At 48.1% G+C, this 25,485-nt stretch overlaps 1 protein-coding gene across 1 annotated transcript in view; it reads right to left on the bottom strand.

The window, feature by feature from the left end:
- Nucleotides 1-25,485, bottom strand: part of LOC144098022 (calcium-activated chloride channel regulator 2-like) — a 349,289-nt gene that overhangs the window by 259,267 nt on the left and 64,537 nt on the right. Inside the window, exons 8-11 of the mRNA XM_077630593.1 lie at nucleotides 25,145-25,369; nucleotides 24,252-24,572; nucleotides 16,111-16,354; nucleotides 4,923-5,063 (exon numbers count right to left, since the gene is read on the bottom strand). Of these exons, the coding sequence (XP_077486719.1) occupies nucleotides 4,923-5,063; nucleotides 16,111-16,354; nucleotides 24,252-24,572; nucleotides 25,145-25,369 (931 nt within the window). The remainder of the gene's footprint in view (nucleotides 1-4,922; nucleotides 5,064-16,110; nucleotides 16,355-24,251; nucleotides 24,573-25,144; nucleotides 25,370-25,485) is intronic.

Below are 25,485 nucleotides of genomic sequence, written 5' to 3'. Positions count from 1 at the left end.
ACGGCACCGCTGCCATCGCTAGAAAGCTGACCTGCGTATCATCAACAAGAAGAATCCGGTCACCTAATTCGCTACGAAACCTAGAATGACGCTCACTATGCGGAATCCGAGCCTGCAGTAGCTTCAGTAAGGTGGCGGTGCTCTGGGACGCGGGAACTAAGCTTTTGTGCACTCTCTTTTTGTAGTGCTTCTGTCCGCCTGCCTCGATTTCTTCGATAACGGCAACGCTGCCATCGCTAGAAAGCCGACTTTCGTATCATCAACAAGATGAATCCGGTCATCTACTTCGCTGCGAAGCCTAGAATGACGGCCACTATGCGGAATCCGCGCCTGCAGTAGCTTCAGGTTGGTGGCGGTGCTCTTGGACGCGGGAAGTAAACTTTAGTGCACTCTCTTTTTGTAGGGCTTCTGTCCGCCTGCCTCGATTTCTTCGATGACGGCACCGCTTCCATCGCTAGAAAGCTGACTTTCGTATCATCAATAAGAAGAATCCGGTCTTTTAGTTCGCTGCGAAGCCTAGAATGACGGCCACTATGCGGAATCCGCGCCTGCAGTAGCTTCAGATTGGTGGCGGTGCTCTTGGACGCGGGAACTAAACTTTTGTGCAAACTCATTTTGTAGTGCTTCTGTCCGCCTGCCTCGATTTCTTCGATGACGGCACCGCTGCCATCGCTAGAAAGCGGACCTGCGTATCATCAAGAAGAAGAATCCGGTCGTCTAGTTCGCTGCGAAGCCTATAATGACGGCCACTATGCGGATTCCGCGCCTGCAGTAGCTTCTGTTAGGTTGCGGTGCTCTGGGACGCAGGAACTAAAGTTTTGTGCACTCTTTTTTTGTGGTGCTTCTGTCCGCCTGCCTCAATTTTTTCGATGACGGCACCGCTGCCATCGCTAGAAAGCAGAACTGCGTATCATCAACAAGAAGAATCCGGTCATCTAGTTCGCTGCGCAGCTTAGAATGGTGGCCACTATGCGGAATCCGCGCCTGCAGTAGCTTCAGATTGGTTGCGGTGCTCTTCTACGCGGGAACTAAACTTTTGTGCACTCTCTTTTTGTAGTGCTTCTGTCCGCCTGCCTAGATTTCTTCGATGACGGCACCGCTGCCATCGCTAGAAAGCTGACCTGCGTATCATCAACAAGAAGAATCCGGTCGTCTAGTTCGCTGCGAAGCCTAGAATGACGGCCACTATGCGTAATCCGCGCCTGCAGTAGCTTCAGATTGGTTGCGGTGCTCTTCTACGCGGGAACTAAACTTTTGTGCACTCTCTTTTTGTAGTGCTTCTGTCCGCCTGCCTAGATTTCTTCGATGACGGCACCGCTGCCATCGCTAGAAAGCTGACTTTCGTATCATCAATAAGAAGAATCCGGTCATTTAGTTCGCTGCGAAGCCTAGAATGACGGCCACTATGCGGAATCCGCGCCTGCAGTAGCTTCAGATTGGTTGCGGTGCTCTTCTACGCGGGAACTAAACTTTTGTGCACTCTCTTTTTGTAGTGCTTCTGTCCGCCTGCCTAGATTTCTTCGATGACGGCACCGCTGCCATCGCTAGAAAGCTGACCTGCGTATCATCAACAAGAAGAATCCGGTCGTCTAGTTCGCTGCGAAGCCTAGAATGACGGCCACTATGCGTAATCCGCTCCTGCAGTAGCTTCAGTTAGGTTGCGGTGCTCTGGGACGCAGGAACTAAAGTTTTGTGCACTCTTTTTTTGTGGTGCTTCTGTCCGCCTGCCTCAATTTTTTCGATGACGGCACCGCTGCCATCGCTAGAAAGCAGAACTGCGTATCATCAACAAGAAGAATCCGGTCATCTAGTTCGCTGCGCAGCTTAGAATGGTGGCCACTATGCGGAATCCGCGCCTGCAGTAGCTTCAGATTGGTTGCGGTGCTCTTCTACGCGGGAACTAAACTTTTGTGCACTCTCTTTTTGTAGTGCTTCTGTCCGCCTGCCTAGATTTCTTCGATGACGGCACCGCTGCCATCGCTAGAAAGCTGACCTGCGTATCATCAACAAGAAGAATCCGGTCGTCTAGTTCGCTGCGAAGCCTAGAATGACGGCCACTATGCGTAATCCGCTCCTGCAGTAGCTTCAGTTAGGTTGCGGTGCTCTGGGACGCAGGAACTAAAGTTTTGTGCACTCTTTTTTTGTGGTGCTTCTGTCCGCCTGCCTTAATTTTTTCGATGACGGCACCGCTGCCATCGCTAGAAAGCAGAACTGCGTATCATCAACAAGAAGAATCCGGTCATCTAGTTCGCTGCGGAGCCTAGAATAATGGCCACCATGCGGAATCCCTGGTGAAACCAGCTTATCCCTGGTTCTTCTGTCGACCTTTGTTCCTTCCCCGAGGGCCCCTCCACGTCTCAGCCCTGTCCCTCCCAGCTACATTCACCGAAGTGGCGACGAGGTGCTCACTACAGTCCACTACAGAACATTTTAAGCCGCCCTTCCATACCCCTCCCACGTGACGCTTCCACGAAGCGTCTCGTGGGAGCGGTCGTATTCTACTACTTGTGCACTTGTCCGGTCATTGCACGATGACGCAGCGCAGAACACCCCCGCCTTTCCCGCGCTGCTTTGGGGCAGTTTTTTTTTTCTCCTGCGGTTGGATTGAGTGTCAGGCGACGAAGAGAGCCGCTAAAACTGGCGCTGGCACTCGCTTGCCCTCGTTGACTACCTGTCATGCAGTGTTTTGCGCATTTCCTCTTGATTTCTTAATCAATCCTCTCTGGAGGATGACGACGCCATCCAACGCATACGTCGAGTGCAAGAATGCTGGAATCCTGTCGTCTGTGTCTTGGTGATGGACTTCGCTTCTAAAGACGCCAGTGATGAACAGTATTATTTAGTGACGTTTGAGCGGTGACGGCCACGGCAGTGGCGAAGGATTTTATGACGGCGTGGTGCTAGGACGTAAGTACGCATTTGAAATCACTCTTTTTAACTATTTGCTCTGCCTCGGTTATGCGCTCGGCGTCAACGCACACTTTCGGCAAGTTCAGCGTTTTTTTTTTAACCGGCCATTTGTAGGTTGCATAGCGTAGGGGGTCTCATCCTTCCAGAGGGATAAAAAATCGCAAAATTTTCTTTCACTTGCTTTTCTAAATTTCTTGCCCTTCACGCTAACATCACTAGGATAAGTATTATGGATTTTATTTTTCTTTACAGAGGCATATGGTGTATACGTGCAAGACTAATCAGAGAGAAGTGTCATGAGGAAGAGCGGCTCAAGACCCTGAACAAGCACCTCGCATCGATGCTGCGGAATGCGCCGCAAATAAAGGAAGATGACCGCGCACGCACTGAAATCGTCCGGGCAAAAGTTTACAGGAGCAATCTTTTTACATGCAAATGGTGGAAGAATGTTACGACGTAGATCTCCAAAACATTATTGATTCAAATACCAAAGAGGTGAGCTATATTCACAATACTAGGCATTGCCCACGCATAGGTCCAGGCTTCATGTGACGCCAAACTTGTTCGTGTCTTCTCTTTCGTGCTATCTTGTTCTGTGCGCCACAATTTCTTTTTAAGTCATGTGACGTTTGACTTACTTTACGTGAGACTCTTGTTCACGCCTTCTCCTCCTTTTCTCCTTTTTTCGTTTTCTTTCATATTTCTCAAACATTACCAATCGACAATCACATTACCGTCCACGATTGTCGATTACAATCATCAATCACTATCAAGGTTATAGTGCACGACATACCACGCCACTTCATACACATACACACCATTTGTTTCAGTACTATGAAACGCCATAACACTGCCTTTTTATTCCTTGCAAGTTCTGATGCCTAATTTTATTTAGCATATCTTTTTCATCAGTATAAGATGAGAACGCATCCAAAACACACGTTACTAAGTCATACACCCCATAACACGTTCAGTGGCTGCCCCTGAAACACGGCTGAACCAACGACCCTTAGTGGCAAATGGGCAATAAAGAAAAAAAAACACCTTCGTGGCCTATGTGCGGCGGGTACAGACGGCACGCGGTGGGTTGAGTTGGAGCCCAAATGCGCACTCGATTATCTCTTTTCTGATTACAGAAATTGTGGGGTTTTTTCCCCTACGGGCGACGCCTGGATTTCAGCAGAACGAGCACCTTAAGCTGTCGCGTAAAACCTGCGACACTCCAACAGGCCTCTCCAGGCCAGCATCAGAGCTCGTGTTTCCGGCCCGAAGGTTAAAATAAGCCGTGCTTTCAGGGGACTTAAACTGAGAGATTAATGGCTGCGACGAGTGGCAATCGGCGTTCTAATCGGGAAGAAGAAATGGGGCGAGGGAGCGATCGTCCCAAGCAAAACCGGTTCAAAAGCGAAAGTGGCCGGTTTTGCCTGTGGGCCTCGCACGGGTTAGCCCATGTTGGCTTGGCATGGGGCAGCCGGTGTGGATCGCCGCTGCACTGACAACTTATCCTCCTCCTGGTCCCCTCTGAGGAGACCATTACTGCCCATTAGGGTCCCACAAGGGACCGTGTCAAGCCTCTTTTATCGCTTTTATGCATGTGGACCATGGGGGTCCCCTGTTGGGGCTATGCAGCTAGCCCACAGGGCAGCCGCTGTGGGATCAGCCCGGTAACGAGCTGCAAATTCCGCACATATCCCACATCGGACCGCCATTGGCAGCCCCAGCAGGGCTCACAAGAGCCCGCATTTCAGAGCCCCATTTGTGCAATTGGGGAAATTGTGCTCTACGATGGCTTTGAAATATTGACTACAGTTAGGTGTCGGAAAGTTGAACCACATTCACTTTACAGATCACCACTAATACACACCAATTAGTTTATCCAGCAGTGTGTAAAATTCTTCTTGAAAACTTAAAGGAGGTCAGCTGACGGTTATTATATTTTCATTGACAGCATACTGAACGTTCCATAGAACCCACAATAGATTCAAGTTTTTGCATTCTATCGATTGCCTTACCAAACACGACTGGGTCGATGAATTCGAGAAAAAGGGAATGCGGCGTGCTAGAAGCGAAAAAATTAACAGTGTAGCGGCCTTTTCCAACAAACTTGCTGAAATAGCCTTGATATACGCTGTCGCCTCTAGTGAGGTCCGCACCTGAAATAAAAAGCAAAGAGCAAGAACGTACTTAAAAATCTATTATGCTCAAATAAAACAACCAGGTGAGAAGCTTGAGAGCCCAATGTGAGAAGCTTTATGCAAACTGAGGCGCCAAAGCTGAAGCCGGGCGCTGCACCGTTCGAGGATTCATTTCTAACTGACAGGCAGATATGAAAGACACTGTAAGACAGAGTTACAGAAATATGGAAGTTAACGGCCCAATCTTTTGATGCGTAGCCAAATCTTCCTGTCTTATGGTGGCATTGAGTAGTTAAGGCAGCCATAGAAAGTCAATGCGTAAGGCTTTTGACGTTAGCGAAAATGTTAATAAAAACCTGCATGCCTCACGAGGGGAGACCTCCGGATATATCTATCGCTATAGCTGAACCTGATAATAAGTGAAAAAAAATTATTTGTTAATACTTTTCATTAAAAAATTCACTTGTCTACAATTTATGAGTATGCGTACTCATTTGCTCAGGAGTCTTGAACTTATGCGACACCGCATTCATAATAATTAGAGGCTTGGGTGCTTATGTCCTGGTCGACACGCGTAAGTAAAGTCACAGCTAAGGCTTTACGAACCCTCGGGCACTTAAAAAGTAAACCTAGCGTGCTACAGCCGATACGCAAGAACTAGGTCATCGGATGTTTGTCCGTCCGCAACTTAAATTTGCATCGCCTATCTGGTCACCTCACAAAATATATCCAACACGGCGTCTAAAATACATAGAGAACAGTGCTGCTTGTTTCATAACTCACAATTATTACCTCCGTTCCAGCGTCACTAACGTCAAGTAATCACTATCACTTGAGTATTTAGAACCACGTTATAAAGATTCACCTTTTTCTTGTTTCAAAAAATGGTTTTGAATCTTCCCAATCACATTCTGCCTTTGTCACGGCCATGCCGTACATCACATCGTAACCACAATCACAACAGCTATATGCGTATTATTGTTCGTACTAAAACGTTTAACATATCTGCCCTGACACGTACGTGCCATAGACTATTCAGAAAGCCTTCCTCACGATCCTACTAACACCACAAAATCCTGCCTTGTTTCGAGATAAGATAATCACCATATTCGTCTAATTTCGCGGTTTTATGTGATCTCACCAGAAAACTCGTTTACTGCTGCATAATATGAACGAAATTGTGGTTTTATTAACTTCAGTGGAAAATCAATGTTCCATTTACATATCAACGCATTTTGAAAATCGCATAACTCTGTTTTAATTTACCTGTATTCTGCTCTGCCGCCCACTCCCGCATTCTGATGGGGGCCAAGCAAGTTAGGTGGGCGGATGTGATTAAGAAGTTGGCTGGTGTACGGTGGCAGCCGCTGGCAAATGACAGGGTTAATTTGAGAGACATGAGAGAGGCTGATAATGATTGATGCATTCTGCTTAGTATCTCTTGCTATTTTATAACGTTTTTTTGCAATCGTGTTTACTCTACTGTCTTCTAAATTCATATTTACTAGCCTACCCACCCAATGCTCCCATGCAAAAATAGCCCGTGAGTATCATGAATAAATAAATACAATGGATCATGTCAGTCCTGAGCCAGCTGGCAACAGAAGGAAAGGAGAAAAAAATGATGACCAATTAGCGTAATTAGGCCAAATTGGAAGAGGCTGCGGTAACAGTTAAGTTTTCTCTTCGGTTCCGGTGTTCAGATCCAGTGTTCACGGATGGCATTTGTTCGGATAGAGATAACGCGTTCATGACTGTGTCTGAGGAATTGGTCTCTCTTTCCATTCATAGATATCTGGGAGTCTTCCTACTACCCTTGGCACAGTGGTGCAGCATTGAAAAGATGCGCCACTGCTCTTCTATGGCAGGTGCTGCCATCGGTGGGACTTTATTTGCTTGGGTTGGGCTGTGACCCAGGTTGGCCTTCCCAATCAAAATCTCGCGACTAAGGAGCTCCGGCCTGATACGGTGAGCAGGTTGCTAGGTACATATTTACATGCCTGAGCAGGGGAGCAATAAACCAGAAAACCGGCTTCAAGAAAACAAACAAACAAACAAACAAACAAACAGACAGACAGACAGACAGACAGGCAGACACCCAACGGCTAAATGCGGTGAATATCCACAATAACTGCTAGTGCATTGAAATAGAATGTGTGCAACGCTCGTACACAGAGCGAAACCACGGTGTAGATGACAGGTGCTGCCACAAGTGGAATTTGCGCGACTCAGGTTGGATGCGGACAGACGCAGACAAACACTGGACGATCATGGTGGGTTCAGAACCACCGGAGAGTGCTTTCGCATTACAAGGAAGGTAGTGGCACTACCATACGTACACAGCGTAGGCATCATCTACAAAAATTTGGTCGCAGTGCAGGAGAAAGTCTTCACTGCCCCAAACGTTATAAATCCCCATAACCGGCCCGGAAGGCACTGTAAGAGCCACGTAGTGGTGACGGCAGTCCGGCAGCAAAAAGATCCAGCAAAAAGAGCTTCCAAAAGAAAACTGTCTTTTGGGCTGACCTGGACCTACAATGAACTGAACGACTCGGCGTTCATCGAATAGAATCCCTGCAGTTGTTGGCCGCGCTCAACTTAAAACTGGCAAGCAACCTTCGAGATAAAGAATCGAAAGCTACTACAACAATCTCAAAAAAACGTAGAAGCAATTGCGCGTGGCAACGATGAATAGAAATAAAGATGACCACATCTGGCGTCTCAAACAAAATGATGATGCTCCGGATCGGTCGTTTTGAGAGTGAACGAACAAACAACACAACGATGCGTGTCATTACTTCCCTATCAAATAAGAACTGGTTTGGTTTATTGAGATTCAACGTCCCAAAGTGACTCAGCCTATGAGGGACGCCCCGCAGTGAAGGGCTCCGGAAACTTCGACCACCTGGTGTTCTTTAATGTGCGCTGACATCGCACTGTACATGGGCCATGGCCGGGATCGAACCCGCGTCTTTTGAGTGAGCAGTCGAGCGTCATAACCACTGAGCCACCGCGGCGGCTCAACTAAGTATCGGCTGGAAACTTTAAAACAAAAAGAAAGGAATTGAAAAAAAAAATTGACGGTGGTTTAGATTGGGTTAAACCTGCAGTGACGCGATAGCTACAGCTGGTCGAGTGTAACTTGCTCACGTGGCCAATCACGTGACCAACCATTTGATCAGCCACGACGCCGAGCCGCCGGCAGCTGCTCCGCACCGTGTGACAGCGTCGCGGCGCAGCCACAGGGTGGCGGCGCCACCACGCTGAAGGCTCGAAATTCTATCGTAATGTATCTATCGCTACCAAAACAAGTAAACGGACTTGAGAAAGATACGGATTCTGTCAATACTGAGCGTAAATAACCAGGATTCAGGGGCACGATTTGCACAAATTGTGGGCGTGAACGGCTCCGCTTTGATGCTGCAACTCCACCAGGGGCAAACTCGCAGCCAAGTTCTCCGATTCGACGAAGCACCTTGAACGGATCGAAGTAGTGGTGCAATAGCTTCTCTCCTAGTCCGCGGCGGTGACTCGGCCTTCCCACCGACAGACGCTCACCGGGCTCATATTGTGTGTGACGTGGGCGTACATTGTAGGGTCGGGCGTCGGTGCACTGTTGGTCCTTGATTTGTAGCAGGGCAAGACGTCGGGCTGCTTCCGCGCGCTGGAGATAAGCGGCGACGTCGACGTTGATTTCATCGGTAACGTTGGGAGCATGGCGTCAAGCGAAGTGGTTGCCTCCTTGCTATAGACGAGCATAAACGGTGTCATCAGGTGGTTTCCTGCACCGCAGTGTTGTACACAAAGAATACGTAAGACAGGATGGCATCCCAGGTCTTGTGTTCGGTGTCCACACAGATGGCGATCATGTCAGCATTACTTTTGTTCAAACGCTCCGTAGGACTCTTGATCTACGAATGGTACGCAGTCGTTAGATGTTGGCTTATGTGGCTGTAGTTCAGAATGGCTGGGGTGGGGTTCAGTAAATGTTGCTACCCTATGCGTGGTGAAACTTCTGGGGCGACCTGAAGCTGAAGGATCTGCTTGACAAAAAAATTTCCTTCTTGAAACTCAGTACCACTCGGCAGGGCTTTTGCTTCGGCCTAGCGGATCACGTAGCCGGTCTTTGCTATGTTCCACTTGTTCATCAATGTTGACGTTGGAAAGGGGACGAGGAGAGCCTTTGCAATCTATTGAAAGGGCTTGCTCGGTGGTGGTATGAGCGTTAAAGGTCCAGCTGGCCTGATCGACAGCGTCGACCGTTGACGCTGACGGCATGTTTTGACATACCATGCGACGAAGGCGGACAATCGCAATCAGTATTGTTTACCTTAAATGCGACGAATGGGGAGGGTAAACCCGATATGTGAAGCTGTTGGTTAGTAGTGCGAAGCCTGCTTTATTTCTTTTTGTAAGCTGTTCGGAACGACGAGGACGTACGCTGTCTTGTTGGGGGCGACGTTCATCGCAAGCATGCCATTTTGAACACACAAAGGTTTCGTTTTATAGTGTTTGACGTCCCAAGGCAACTCGGGCTATAAGGGATGACGTAGTGAAGGGCTACGGAATATTTCGACCACCTGGGGTTCATTAACATGCACTGATATCTCACATAACACAGGCATCTAGCATTTTGTCTCCATCGAAATTCGACCGCCACGGCCGGCACCGAACCCGAGCCTTTCAGGTCAGCAGCCGAGAACCTTAACCACTGAGCCACAGCGACGGCTAATGCACGAAGGGGACAGACAACGCTGTAATATGTAGTACCTTCTTCGAAATCTAGCGGTAATGCTACAACTTAAAGGCCAATAAAGGCGCCGTCCTGTTGGTGGCCTTTTGTCCGCTCTCGAGTGCCGCCGTTCGGATGCCTCCAAGGGCACCCAGGTTTCCGTTGCCGTCTGTGCCTGCTTTGTAGCACTTTCCTACAGCTTGTCAATTCTTTACGAGGAACTGCTGCTTCTGCTTCTTTCTCTGTTTCTTTACACCCCCCCCCCCCCCCCCCCCAAATGAGTATAAACTCATTTTACGTTCGTTTCTAATAAATAGGGGACCTGTAACAGTCGTCTTATGAAGACTTCGGACAGCATCTTGACGGTGCACGACCGGACATGTTCATCTCGCCCCTTAAAGACCTCCACCAGGCGAGCAGTCTGCCACATATGCCTTGGCGCATTTTCTTTGTGCACGATCACCAGGTCGTTCACGGCTATGGCACTCGCAGGTCATGAAGAGGCGCAGTGGGGCACCGTAACTGAAGGAGGTACTCCTTCAAGCATCGCCTCCAAAATGGATTCATGATAGTTTGCCGGTATTTCCATCTTCGACCTATGTCTGTTGCAGTGGCCGAAGGAATTGGCGCTGTCTTTACTTCGGGCAAAGTGATCAGCCGTTTGCCCGTGATGAGATGAGATGGGAAGGCGTCAGGACCGATAGTTCATTTTGGTCTGCGGAGGCGTATGCCTGTGGGCGGAAATTAATCGTTGCCTCTACGTCTGCCAGCGCTCTGGCTAGCTACTCGAGTGAGAGGCTTTGATGTGCGAAGATTTTCCGCAGCGTTTCTTTCACCGTCTTCACTACTCGTTCCCACCAGCCTCCCCACCATGCTGCTTTTTCTATGATGAACTTCTTACATACAATCGTTAAATTAGGGACTGGCTGCAGGTGAGCTCTTGTTGTTGCGCAGGTGAATACGGCAATGTAACTTTTGCAGCTGCCATCCTTCCTGCTTTTGTTAAATGGGCCGGCAAAATCAATGCCCAAATCTTCAAAACCCTGATTGTCGCTCACTCTGTCGCAAGGAAGAGGTGCCATGGGTGCTTTTGCTGCCTTAAGTTGTTGTCGGAAGCACACAGGGCAGGACTCTATGAGCTTTCTTAGTTGTTGGTGGGCGCTAGGAATACAGAACGACTCGCGAAGTTCTGTCATACTTGACTGCACCCCCCCCCCCCCCCGTGCAGGGTGGCAGGGTGCGGCGGTGCGCTGCATTCATCACAGGTTTTTGACAGCGTTATCCTTAGGGAGGAGAATAGGGTGCTTCACTTCTGGCAGCGTTGCAAATTGTAGTCTGCCTGGTACCCGGAGCAACCCCTCAGGATCTAGAAATAGTTGAAGCTGAGCAGCTTGCGAGTTAGGTAGCGTTTCTCCGCGGGATAACGTCATAATTTCATGCTCGAAGCCTTCTCTTTGGGCACATCTAATCCAGAAGTTGCGTACCGTATCAATCTCCTCAGAGGAGCATTTCTTATCCGGCAGTTCCCGAACGAGGCTTCGACAAGTACAACAATTCTGCCACGACTCGCGACTGCGGCGGAATGCTATGACCACGAAATCCAAACCTGGGCCGCCCACCAGCACGTCTCGGCGGCTCTTGAAAGACAAAGGCCGAGCGAAACCGACGGAACGTTGCCCCTCAGGGCGACCGACCGCGGGAGTAACACACGCTGGAGTTGAGTAGAGACCAGCCTGCTCAGAAGACTTCAGGGCCCGCGGCGCGGCGCCATTTAATCATGGGGTTGTTCTGCAGGCGACTAAATAAAGTTGTTTCCTCCTCCTCCTCCTCTCCGGCAGTTGTTCACAAATCTTCGTATCCAGGCGGTCACACTCAGCAAGCGAGTAAGGCTACTATAATTTTCTGCTCGCAGTAATGAAGCTTGGGGCTCAGAGACAAAATGTTTATTAGTTTGCCTTTTTCTTTCTTCTGCAACCACTTTGTCTAGTGCTGGTGTGTTGGGCGTCTCTGGGAAATCTTTTATGCCTATGGCGTCCAGTTTAGCGAGTTTGTGCGGCGTAGTGTGCGCCTGGTCAGCCGTCTTCAAACCTATTTGTATTATGCAAATATTTCTTGCCAGTATGAGGTTGGAGGTCACACCAAACGGCCCCTCGATGGTCCAAACAAGTTCGGTGTTAACGGCTGCCAACCCTTCGTTTTTGTCGTTTCGCTGCACTTCACCAGTTTGGGATTTCCAGAAGTTATCGGCGCCAAATAATAATCGAATTCCTGGGAGAGATGCAATGCCGGGGTAGAGTTTTTTGTCTCCGATTAATACTCCTCCGAGTTATATCTTTTGCACAAAACTTTGATCTGCGGGCACCTTCTGGACATCCTTGCATATAAAGGGCACCTCAATAGCATCTACTGTGGATTCTTGGTCGCTATACTGGCTCCGAAGGCAAAGTTCGACGAGCCGGCATCTTTGCAATTGCGCGGCAGACTTCCCAAATGTGTTCAGATGGAAGTAGCTCTGTCCCAACGTCTCCAAATGAAGCGTTTTTGAGATATCCTCTAGAATGTTTTTGGCTTCCACCGTCCATTACGACCTGGATTTAGCCGTATTTAGTGTCCCCCACAGCAAAGGAGCGAAAGTCTGCAGCGCTGTCTCTTGAGTCTCTTTTCTGCCAGCGGCTGCATGCACGTTCGTGGCAGGGACCTCAGTTGGTGCGTCGATTTTCTCTACTGTCCAATTGGAAATGCGCACCGAGGTAGCATGTCTTCTTTCGCAATGCTAGCGACTTATTTTTCTCCTGTAGTCTTTAGACCTGTGCCTACTTCTTGCACCAAAAGCACCTTTTTGCCTTGGCTAACTTCTCCGTCTTTTCTTTGTTTGTCAGCGCAGCTGTCCAAACCTCTGTGCCGTGCTTGTATGAATCACAGAACGCACATTTCTCAGCCTTTTCCGATTGCGTAGAAAGCACATCGGCACTGGCAGTATGCTGATTCGGGCGTTTTTCATAGCGCTCCGTGGGACCCTTTCACCAAGACTAACATCACCAAGATGGAAATGGTGCAAAGAAAAGCAGTTCGCTTCATATATAATAGCTTTGGACGTACATCAGTAACCGAACTACTAATGAAAGCAAACCTGCCACCATTAACGCAAAGAAACCGTGTATCACGACTAAAATTCCTCTTTCAACTTATTAACGGTCATTATAAAACCGACCTCACGGGAATAATTAGTTTTTCATCTGGGTATTCTACAAGGCAGAGACACAGTCGCAGAATAACCGCCTTTAGCACCCATAATAACTGTTTTAAGTATTCTTTCTTTCCCGAACAGTAACTGAATGGAATCTACTAACCAATGATCAAATTTCAAAATCATCACTATCGGCATTTATTTCAGGTATTGTTTAGAAATGTGTTGTCTTTAACTGTTTATACGCTCCATGGATCTAATTTGTATTATATGCTTTGTCTGTGTTATTGTTTTCATTATGTATTTATTGTATCCCACCCTGCTAAAATCCCCAGAGGGGATTGCAGTATTGATAAATAAATAAATAAATAAATAAATAAATAAATAAATAAATAAATAAATAAATAAATAACAATGACAGGATCTTGTTTGCACCGCTCTCGGCACTCGGTCTCTACTAGCAAGAACTCTAATATCACATTTAACCAGCCGTCGGATCTCTCTGCTGCATGTGTAGAGGCGGACTGCTGAAGTGGCGAGGCGGGGCTGCTATCGGCTGGCGACGACGCACCTGGCTTCGTAGCTCGGCTTGTCAGTCGATGAAACTCTACTACCATGTTTCGCGGCAGCACTGTTAGTACGATGTCGCAAAGCATTGCAGCGTAAGCATGCGTGATCACTCCCAGTCCCGTGAGTCCGCAAATGTGAGCTTGCACATGGTCATAAAGCCGGCGGAGTCCCCTCAAATCTCCTGAAGACGATACAGACGGCAGCATCCTTAACTTGGCAAGACGTTCCTGCTCTATTCGTCCTTGTCGCCGAAACGGCGCTAGAGTATCTGTACTGCGTCGTCATAGCAGGCCTCTGTTGCCTGCAATCCTCTTTCTGCCGACGAAGCGGGCCCGATGAGGAGGCTCTTTAAGTAATGGAACTTCATCGCTCTCGACAAGCTCCAATTTTCATGCTACGTCTCGCAGAAGCGTTCCTAAAATGTCGGCCAATTGACAAGCTCGCCATTGAATGAATCTAGATGCAGCTTCGGGAGCTTTATGCCACTGTGCCTTGGTGTCGGCAGCGGCGCTTACGTCGATTCGGCGCTTTTTACTGCAGGCGTTGTCGGTTGCGAAGCTGCTATCCGAGCCTTGAGAGGACCGATTGTGTTCACGGCCCGGTCGTCTTATTCGGTAGCCCCGGTGAGTACGGACTCGAAACGTTCCTCTGGTAGAGGGTCCTCTAAGTCGTCATTTAACTACCGCAGTTCATCGTTGCTTACCTGTAGTCTGCAACAGAGCTGTCAGTTGATGAACGTCGGCTGTCGGCAGTACTGCTGTGGCCTCATTGATTATGATGGTGTTCTGCCCTCGCCGACTTCTCCTCTTGGCCGTAAGCTTCTTCATGTTGTCGTTCCTTCAGCTCAGTCTTTGGAACCCCTCGTGATCCGTTCGGATTTCACCGCCGTCTTCTCCTGCCAGGTTTTGGCACCATTGTAATGTATAGTAGCTTTTCTGAATCTAGCGATAATGCTACAACTTTGAACTTTAAACTTGAGGGTTCAAATCATAGTGGGTAAATCACACGGGGACAAAAACTGAATAAAGATGAAAAAACCATTGAGTATATTCAGGAAAGATTACACACGTCTTCCTTGGACGACTCTTCTTTTCCCACTGGCCCCGCCCACCCGCTTTTCCACCCGCAATGTCCACAAGGAACTCTTTCTGTCTGCCCCGCACATGCACATGGTTCGGTGGCCACGTCCCCACTCCCCAACTTGCACCGTGGCCGACATCTGGAGTTCGTTCGGGAAAGACCGCCCGCGAGCGTGTCGAGCAGAAGCGCCGTCCGTTGGCAACCGCGCGGCTCTCCCCTATGTCGCTGCCAATTAAAGGCGCCGTGCTGTTGGTGCTCTTTTTACCGCTCTCTTTCGGGTGCCGCCCTTCGGGTGTCTCCAAGGGCAGATAAAGCCAGGTTCCGGTGGCTTTTAGCATGAGCGAAAGAACAGTACAAAGATGAGCGTCTATATTCTGTACCTTAGACGCGGTGGAAAAAGAGTGCTTGAGGTAGAGAGGCAGACGCAGCGCATAAATACTGAAACACAAAAGTAATATTGATTAAGCTTGCATATATCTTGGAGTTCACAGCAGATATTGCTCATTTCAAAATATCTGCTAAGGAGTTTAGACGCTACGAATTGCTAGTTGATTCCAAAGCGTAGTGAGGAAGCCGAAATCGCTAGGCTGCGTCTCCAGGGTTTTAGCATACAGTTCTTATTGAGGAAAAAAAATGAACTTGGCCAGGTAAACGCTGACTTTCGTGATTGCACCGGTGTTCCGGCGTCACATCACATGCTTTGCTTTGACGTGCATGTGGTACGTGCTCTACCTTCCAAGGAAAGATATCAGAAGGGTCTGCAGTTCACGAATAATCGATTTTGCAGGTATGCTTTTTTACCTTAATCACGTATCGAACTCCGCGATCTGCGCTGTTAACTTCAGTATTCCTCATCACCGCCAGCCTGATTTAGCCCACTGCCAGGCAAAGGCCTCTCCCATACCTCTCCAAGTAACTCTGTCCTGTGCCAGCTGTGGTTCACTATCACAGCAAACATTTTAATATCATCCGCCCACCTAACTATATGCTGCCCCTTCCTACGCTTACCTTTTCTCTCTTTGTTATCACTCTGCTACCATTAAGGACACTTGTCATTTTGCCTTCGCATTACAACCCCTGCCCAAGCCCATTTATTCCTCTTGATCTTGACTAGGATGTCACTAATCCGAGTCTCAACCCTGACCCACTCTGCAATTTTCCTGTCTCTTAACGTTACTTCTGCGCTGCCCTTAAGATGAACTATTTTCCTTACCCTCCAAGTTTCTGCTGCATAGATGAGTGTCGTTGAGATACAGGATGAGCTGCTGTTCTAGCTAAAATGATGTCGTCTGCCACTCCATTCATTTCTTTCTAACCGGGAGGTAAACATTTAGTGCGTAAAATCACCTGATATGTTTAGTCGGCAGTATGTATTATCTGGGCCAAAATTATTCTCCATAGAATAAGGATCAAACATCACGGACGAGATGAAAAATTATGTGGGACGCAAATAGTACAAGTTTATAAAAGAACGCAAGCCACGTAACGTCACTCACCTAGGCCTGTGTCAACGAGAAGAAGCGTTGAGATGGGGTGTCCGGGAAGTTGAAAGGTGGCAATGACACTGGCGTTGAGTATCAAAGCTTTTCCTTTCTTTAAAGCGACAGTGAAAAGGGCATCTTCGATCTTCTGCACGAGGGGTTTGTAATAAATGTCCATGACAAACCTGCCAAATGGATAAAAGGCTGCCAGCTGCGGAGCTATTCTGGACACGGAACTGTTCATTATGTCGTTGGCCACCTGCAAGCATTAATAAATGGTCTTTCAACACAGCCCGCAAGGCTCACCACTGCTGGTACAGAAGAAAAACGGCACGGTGGCTGTTTAAAAAATACTGCTAAAGTGAATGGCAAAAGGTACTACTTTGAATGACACCAAATTAAATACACTTTCCTTTTTGCCGCACATACACAGGAAAGAAAGTGAAGGCTGCTAATGACGTAGTAGTAAGAGTGCGAACTCCTGCAAATGCGAGCAGCTGATCACGTGTGGCAACGGACATACAGGTAAAACCTCACAGGGCTATAACCACTGTCTAATTGAAAATTAAACATCAGCTCTCAAGCAGTTTACATTTAACAATGTACGAGGTAGAGAATATAAGAGTGATTTTATAACTGCATAATGAGAGAGTGCTCTTTCAGCAGCGTTTCTACTGTGGACGCTTTGTGTGTGCGCTTGCCTGCTTTGGCGGCAAGTAACCGAACACACGCCACTCGCTCTATTAAGGGTGTTTTTTTCTTAACCGTTACAGTTTTTTGTACGAAAAACTAAGAGGTACGCCGGTGCGGTCTTTTGAGCTGAATTGTTCAGAAAGGCGGTCATTATGTAACTGATATAGATATATATTTAGAAGATTACTAAACTTATACTAACAAGAAAACTTCATTTTTGATCTTAAGGGGCCAAGTTATATAGCAGTATTGGTGGCCGTGAAAAACGAAGTCGAGCCCTGTTTCTAATTTTTTATAATTGGGAGTTTAGTTCGAAATAACGAATGCTAAATATAGGCACTTCAAAGCTTGTTCCGTTGGCTCTACCGCATTGCTTAATTATAAAGTGACGGCGATATAAGTGGTATTGTCACCGAAATCAAGTGAACGTCTTCTAAATCATTAAATAAACCAACTTCGTGTGTATCTGAAGCACAAGAGTTCGAGAGACACCATTTTATCAACATGCAAACCAGGAAAGCCAACTCAACGAGCATTAAAATGTGTTTTTTTTTTGACGTTCGATATTTTGAAACACATTGGCGGTTTACTAAGTTGAGAAACAGGGCTCACCTTTGATGTTGAAGGCCGTCAATTTTGTGATATAACGTAGCCCATAAAAGTCAAACATAAAGATGTTTATCAGGCAGTTTAAGGTGATTAATTGAGTAATTATGGATCCGTACCACGTACATAATATCCGCCTAGTGTACAATGCGGCTCAACAGGTAGCACTAACATATGCCTCAAATTTTTTTTAAAAATAATTGTGAAGATTAAAAAGGCCACCATCTATATGAATGACGTTCAGCGCCGTCTGTAAGCCACTGCCTTAGTTCTAGCTTCGAATAAGAGCGCGCAAAATAAAAATACCTGAAGAATGGCGCTCTAATTTTACAGTACGAAGTATAGAAATCGTGGGTGATTTTTTTGTGCTCCCATACATGTTTTTAGCTCGAAGGTGGAGCATTTGGGACATAGATTTCATTTATTATAGCCCTCACGGCTAAATTTCATTTGTTACAGCCCTAACGGCTAAAGGCATTAGAGGGGGGGGGGGGGTGTAGTGATAACACAAATATGAAGAAAACGCAGTAGTTATGCGAATAATAAAATAGCACTTGAGTATACATTGTTAGTTTTTGCTACACAGAACTGCTAAATTATGAATCTGTACAACATCTGTAGGAAGATTAACACAGACACGTGAAGTGCGCGGCAAGAATGACTGATAGAAGCATTTAAATGATTTCCTGAATCGATGCCGACTTTGTGGCTATGGTTAATGCGATGGAATACATAAAATGGAAGTGGATTGAGGTGATCATGGAGTACAGAATGATGATGGAACATGTGAAACAGTGCAATACAAGTCACTTTTCTACAAAGTGCCAGTGATGGGAGGTAAAGATTTGATTTAATGAAGGTTACACTTGATGTCAGGTAGTATAAGTAAGGATAAAACACAGTTATTTTGGACCATTTCTAGAGCAGTAATTAGGCTGGTATATGTGGGGTACCCCACATAACTTACTTGTGCCGATTCTCGGGTGACTTCGAAAGCAATATATTTTAATGGTTTAATGCAGGCTTGGCCGTGGTTTAAGGAAGAAAAAAGTTCGTGGGGGGCGGGGGGGGGGGCACTTAAGCTCCAACTTTAAGGGTATGACACGAGAGCGGGCACTCTTGCCCACGCCGACACGGACACTGTTTCTTTCACAATCACAATCTTTATGTTAAAGGCCGCGGGACATACATATACCGCCGCGTTTTAGCTAAGCCATACTAACGTGCCTGCGTGGGGTAGCACTAGCGTGTGTCTGACTCGCAACAAGTGCACCGCTGGCTTAGCCGGTGAAATGTACCGTCAGGCAGCCGAACGGCCGCACCAAACAGCGAAGACCGCTGTAGGACAAGGAATGAGCATTTATTCGTCTTACGCTTCGCTTATAAGCAGCGGTTGCTAATCTGCTGCTGCTATCAGTGCGCGTGATGGCGAAGTCACGCGTCATGCGCTTGACGCTATCATATTCCTCCTTCCCCCCCCCCCCCCCCCCCAAGATCATCGCCTCCATTCATTAGCTTCAGTGACGGAAATCGTGGGAGGTATATCGGTCTGGTGGTTTCCGGGCGCGCTGGCTTCTGCGCAGAGTTGGTAGAGAGTCGGAAGGCGCTTCAGCTTGCGCTTCAGGATGTCCGTTGTGGGCAGCTGGCAGTTGCAATTCTTTCCCGTATGGTGGTGGCGGGGTGGGGGTTGCTGCATCATCGCGAAGATGGGGTACTGCCACGTCCGCGTCAGGCTGCGCCTAGGCTGCGCCTAGGCTGCGCCTCCTGTGCTGGGGAGGGGGTCTCCTGATGAGGCCCAAAGTCCTCGGTGTCGGGTCGTCTCAGGCTTCCGCCCCGGTGTTCACTCCTGCATACTGGAAACAGCTGTACGATCGCATATGATCAACATGAACTTGCCGAACTGTGTTCCGAGTCTCTACGAGATAGGTCACAGGGCTGACTAGCTGCACTATACGCCCTTCTGTCCATGGCACCTTCTCTTGCTGGTTAGTCTTCACGTATACCCAGTCTTCTTCCTTAAACGAACGAAAAGTCCCCCTTGGTCATGTTGCTGTTTCAGCACTTCTTGCTTACTCTGCATGTCATCCCGAAATGACGACCTTAGTAGAGACAGTTTAGTGCGCGGAGTTCGTTTCAGGAACAGTTAAGCCGGGCACTTGCCTTTTGCCGTGTTAGGGGTTGTAATACACGCCAGCAAGAAGTGGTCCAGTCTCTCTCGCATTGATCTGCTGTTACCTCCCTTGTTGTCTTGCAGAAGCTGCTTGCGGATACTCCTTTTTACAGTTTGAACCGACCTTTGGGCAGCCCCGTTGGACTGCGGATGATATGGCGGGCTGTACGTGCGCCGGATGCCACAGGCATCGAGGAAGTCCTGGAACTCCTGCGCTGAAAACTGGTGACCTTTATTGAAAACCAGTTGTTCAGGGTGTCCGTAAGCAGCAAACAGACTCCGCAAGCACTCGTTAGTCTTCGCGGCTGTAGTCTAGTGCATAGGAAACAATTCGATCTGCATTGAAAGCGAGTCTACGCACAAAAGAAATGTCGTTTTTGCAAAGTAAAAGAAGTCCACATACACTCGCTGCCAGCAGCGGGCGGGAAACGGCCATGTGTCGAGTGGATAACGGGGAGCGCTATTTTGCATTTGTTAGCAAATGCTGCACGTTTTTACCGTGCTTTCGACGTCTGCGTCTAGCCCTGGCCACCAGAGCAGGCTGCGTGCGAGAATCTTCATGCCTGAAGCTCTGGGGTGTTCCGCGTGCAACAGATCCAACACTACGTTTTTCAGCTTTGTTGGCACAATAACACGACTGCCCCATGTGACGCATTCCGCTTCCAGCGACAGCTCCGCACGTCTGTTATAGTACGGTACAAGTTGAGTATTTTTGATTTGTGCTGGCCATCCTTCCAGCGTATATCGGTACACTTTGCTGAGTGTGCCGTCATACTTGCTAACTTTAGTAACGTCCTTAGCCGTCAGAGGCGTAGTTTCGAAAACAGTGAGCGTATGTGTCTCATCAACACTGTTTTTGCTTGCAACAGGCAGTCGGGACAGCGCGTCCGCCACTTCCATTTGAGATCCTTTCCGATATCTCAACTCGTAGCAATAAAAAGTCAGGACTAACGCCCAACGTTGCATTCTTGCAGCCGCCAAATATGGGATCTGTTTCCGTGGCCCTAAGATGCCTAGTAATGGTTGATGACCCGTGAACAACGTGAATGCCCTCCAATATAGGTAGCGATGAAGCTTCTTGAGAGCAAATATTATCGCCAGCGCTTCTCGCTCGATCTGGACATAGTCGCGCTGAGCTTGCGATAGCGTCCTGGAAGCAAAATTCTAGCCCACTCAGAAGTATCCGAAAAAGAACCGCGCCGAGCCCATACTGCGACGCATCACAGCTTAGAGCCAAGGGTTGCTTCGAATCGTAGTAAGCAAGTACCGGACTCGTCTTGAGCAAGTTCTTTGTTTTCCGAAACACGCGAGGACTTTCGCCTGTCATTTCCAACGCGTGCCCTTTTTCAGGAGCTCGTAGAGCGGCGCAGCCACAGTCGCCGAGTTCGATAGGAATTTGGAGTAGAATGTTACCATTCCCAGGAAAAACTTCAGTTCGGTACCATTCCTAGGCTATGGTGCATGCTTTATTGTCCTTGTTTTCGATCCCAGTGGCTTTATTCCATCCGCTAAAATTGTGTGTCCCAGATAGCGTACTTCACTGCAAAAGATTGCATTTTTCCATGCGCAGCGTCACATTGTGCACCTGCAACCGTGTCAAAACCCCTTCCAGACTTTGCCTACATTCATCCGCACTTAAACCTCTAATGATGACATCATCAATATAGCACTATACTTGAGGGATACCATTGAGAAGCCTCTCCATGAGCAACTGAAATATGGCAGGAGCACTTGCGATGCCGTAAGGGAGCCGCTGATACAGGTAATGGCCTTGGTGGGTGTTTATAGCTAAAATCGCCTTCGCGTCTTCGCAAAGCTTCACTTGCTGGTAAGCGGCAGCAAGGTCTAGAACGCCGAATACTTTTGAGCCTGCCAATGTTGCGAACAAATCTTCTGGCAAGGGAAGAGTGTAGTGCTCAGTGAGCAGCACAGGGTTCACTGTGACCTTGCAGTCACCGCAGAACCGCACTTTTTCTCCATCTTTCGGTACCACTACCAAAGGAGTCGCAAAATCACTTCTGATGACCCTTTTCAGTACCCCTGCGCCCGTTCCATGGCATCTAGCTCCTCGGGCACAGCTTGCTTCAATGCAACAGGCACGGGACAGGCCTTGCAAAATACTGGCTTGCTGTTTGGCTTCAAGAGACCTGTGCTTTGTAGCCCGTTCTCACCCTATCTGCGGTTCTGTAGGGCTTGAACTTCCTGCCAGTTTAACTTCAGCTTACCCGGCCAGTTGGAGCCAAGCAGACACGGCAACCCACCCACTTTCCCATTGTCATCTACTGTCAGAACAGGTACAACGTCAGTTTTATTAGCGTGCTCAACATGCACATTCGCCGATCCTACGGTCGGCACTAGTTCCCCTATGTACGTCCTTATAGGAAGAGTAGCCGTCGTTACTGTCAGGTGGGGGAACCTGCGATGAAAAACTGACTTCGGCATGACGGTGATGGACGCCCCTTTGTCTATTTGCATCCTTGCGGCCTGTCCTTCCATCAGAACTGTAACATAGTATGCAGACTTATTTGTTGCCATACTGTATATTTCTTGCTCTTCGTCTGACTCATCAGCCGGGCTATCGATCGCAGTCAGCGCCTTCCGTTTACCTGTGCGCTGCCTACATTTTGATCTGAAGTGAACTTTCTCGCCGAAGTTATGGCACTTGCACATGCGATATTAACAATTATTGGCCGCGTGGCGTTTACCGCAATTGAAAGCACTCTACGGGCTCAGCCTTGCTTCGATAGTTGTCCTTAGCACGGTCACCTTGGCTCAGAACATCAACTTCTAGTCCTGAACGCCTTTGAGGTATAACTTGGAGCTCTTCTAGCTTTACTTGTTGAGTCTGGGTGGAGGCTAGTTCACGATTTAATGCGATTATGCACGCCTCTTCGTATGACAGCTTTTCAGCTCCAAACAGCTCACGCTGAGTCTCGATGCAGCGTAGCCCGGCGACTAGCCTGTCTCTAAGCGCTTCGTCAAGAAATTTGCGAAACTCCCAACTTCTGGTCAGGTCCTTCAGCTGCACAATGAATTCGGCTACAGTCTCTTCCTCTAGTGGCAAGCTTCGGTTTAATCGGCACATTCCGCGATCATGGCCTTTCGTGGACTGCAGTGGGTTTCAGTAGCGCCGTGACGTCGTCATACGTTTTGCCGGCTGGTGAGTTCGGAACTAACAGGTTCTTCAATACTTCATACACTCGAGGTCCTGCTGCAGTCATGAATACAGCTAGCTTCTTGCCTTCAGACGCATCATTTGCCAAGACGTAAAGCTTAAATCTTTCCAAGTAGGACTCGAAGCTGTCGCTCCTTTCGTCAAAAGTATCAATTTTTCCCACCTTCGCCATTGAAGCATCCGCCAGGCAGTCGTCTTCAGCAGCAATCGAAAAAAGTAGCCATCAGCCTCGGTCCCATCCTCGTCGCCAGTGAAATGTCGTAGCGTGCGGTAGCCGAGCGGCCGCACCAAAGAAACAGCGAAGACCAGTGCAGGACGAGGAAGGAGCGTTTATTGGTCTGACCCTTCATTTATAAGCAGCGGTTCCTTATCCACTGCTGCTATCTGCGCGTAATGACAAAGTGACGCGTCATGCGCTTGAGACTATCACAGCCGGCGCCATCCGTGAGAGCCACTCCTAACAGCCACCTTTGTAACCAATCCGGATTTTCTCGTCACGCCTGTCAACTCCGACGCAATCGGCAACGCAGAAACCGGCGTTTATGCGACACGGGGCCCCTACGTTGCCGTCTAATAGCAGTGTGCCCAGTTGTGTGATCTTATGTGCCATTCTCTATAACAGAGCGTAAGTTCTGGTGGCTCGAATGTTAAAAGGTGTGAACGGTCTCCCGTTATTGTTGATTTCGGTAGGCTCTGAAGTACTGGGTGGGATGAAAAATTTAAAAAAAAACGCCGCGATGCGCAGTGGTGGCCAAGAGTGGCTTTTGGCAGCAGAGCCTTATGTAACACAATGAAACCTCGACCATGGCGGCCGCTTTCCCATTATATAGAATTAAAAAAAGGAAACGATCGTGCTCTGTTCGAGAACAGTGTATTTTAAAGAAGCTTAGCTAGTAGATATTTCAGGGAAACCTTCCCCACACTACCTTCCGCAACCAAAACCCAGGTAGTGGACGTCAAATGTTTTATCGTACCACAATGGCAGACGTCTTTACTAAGCTGCGTCTTATTTGTGTTATTTATCAAGTAGATATTTTGCTGAGAACGAGAGCTGAGAGTGCGAAAAAATTCAACAAAAAATATCCCTTGACTCATATTAAAAACCTGTGCTAGCGTCGAATTTTACTCAAGAATTATTTCGACATTGTTCACACCAAGCGATGACGGCATTGGTTTCTCAGTAGTTTGTCATAATTCTGCGCTAACTGAATTCACAGCCTTCATGCGCTCGATGTGAGAATGTTAAGAAATACCTTGGATTCGCACTCTCGTGAGACTGCACCTTCTGGTCATGTTACTCACGTGGGACATGCGTTGTAACCGTTGCTCTGTGCATTCTACCATTTAATTAGGAGCTGCGAACAATTGCCCCTGTTCGTCCGTTGTCTCTAACCACAAACTTTTCCATAAACCTCGGGCGTTGCTGTTTTTTTCTTGGCCGTCTAGAGAACGATCACTTCACAGATGCGCGAAAAACTTATCCTCCCAAAGTAATTTTTTTAGAAGTCTTACCTCAGGCCTGTGGTCAGGAGGGGAGTTGATAGCTTTCTCGAGCTTGTCCGAAACGTCAAGTATATGGGACAACACATCCTGGAGGGCAGCTGACAGAGAGCGGGGCTCCAATGCCACGAAAGATATTCCACTCGTTTCTGACGCCAGCAACTCAAGGTCTGGACGCGCGTCAACGGTGAGTGCGATTCCATGAAGGAGCACGCCTTGCGTACGCAACAGCGGGATAAGGTCCTTGGCGGGGGTCTCACGTTCGAGGGGGCCGTCTGTAGCGAGTATGATTGTGCTTCCTTCAGAGTGGTTCATGGGGCTCGATGTCAGAACCTTTAAAAAATAGCGCAGTTATTAAGCTCAGCTATTGTAGCTAAGTTGTTGTTAAATGTGTCAGCTTTTCTACAGCTAAACTTCAAGAACCTCTAGAGATACTGTGATGCACAATACAGTGCATGGTTGCAATGATATGAGTGTTGTGCAAGTCACAAAGGGTTTCCAAGCCTGCATTATTGCGGCTGAAGTGCCACGGAACACTGATAACCAAGAACTACCAAGCTGTCGAGCGCGTCGAACGCAACAACATGCTCGTTATAGTTACAAAGTCTGACCCGAATTAGAACGGGAGTCACGCAAACAAAGAGTAGCCGTTCGATGAAAAGCAATGAACAGAAAAGTGGTGAATCCCGAGGTTGTGCACGTATATCTGCCTTTTCGTTCAGTTTTCGTTGTTATCCTTAGTGAAATCAGTCGCGTTATTTTCTCTTCGCTTGCGCTTTGTCGTGTATTTGATCCTAGTTCCTAGTTCAATCATGGTTACGGCACTGCAACACTGGCCGCTGTCTGTATTATGTTTTCCGATGACGCAATCTAATTGTCAGCGGGAATATTCGTAAAGCACGCACCTGAAGAGCAGCCAACACACCGCAGCTGCTGCAGAGCTGGGGGTCGGGCTGCATGGATTCCACCTGGCGGAGAAGAGCCGCCACCGTGCGATTGTCAAGAGGGGAGAGGGGACGGCGCATAGTTCGGCCACCATTGAAGGTTATTAGTGAGACCCAGGTGCTTGCCGGAAGCTCATTAAGAAATAAGCTCATGGCACTCTTCAAGCTCAGAATGCGACTCCTCGCCTGCAACCAGGGCAATTGAAGAGGACAAAAAAAGTATTAAATCAAAGCTGCCCATTGTGACGGCGAATGCCCGGTGAGGCGTCCCACGGGCCCGTTTTGAGGTTTTTACGCTCACG

Source organism: Amblyomma americanum, chromosome 7 (genome assembly GCF_052857255.1).
Source record: "Amblyomma americanum isolate KBUSLIRL-KWMA chromosome 7, ASM5285725v1, whole genome shotgun sequence".
Taxonomy (NCBI): domain Eukaryota; kingdom Metazoa; phylum Arthropoda; class Arachnida; order Ixodida; family Ixodidae; genus Amblyomma; species Amblyomma americanum.
Note: the sequence above shows the minus strand (reverse complement) of the source record. Positions and strands in the feature narration are given on the sequence as shown.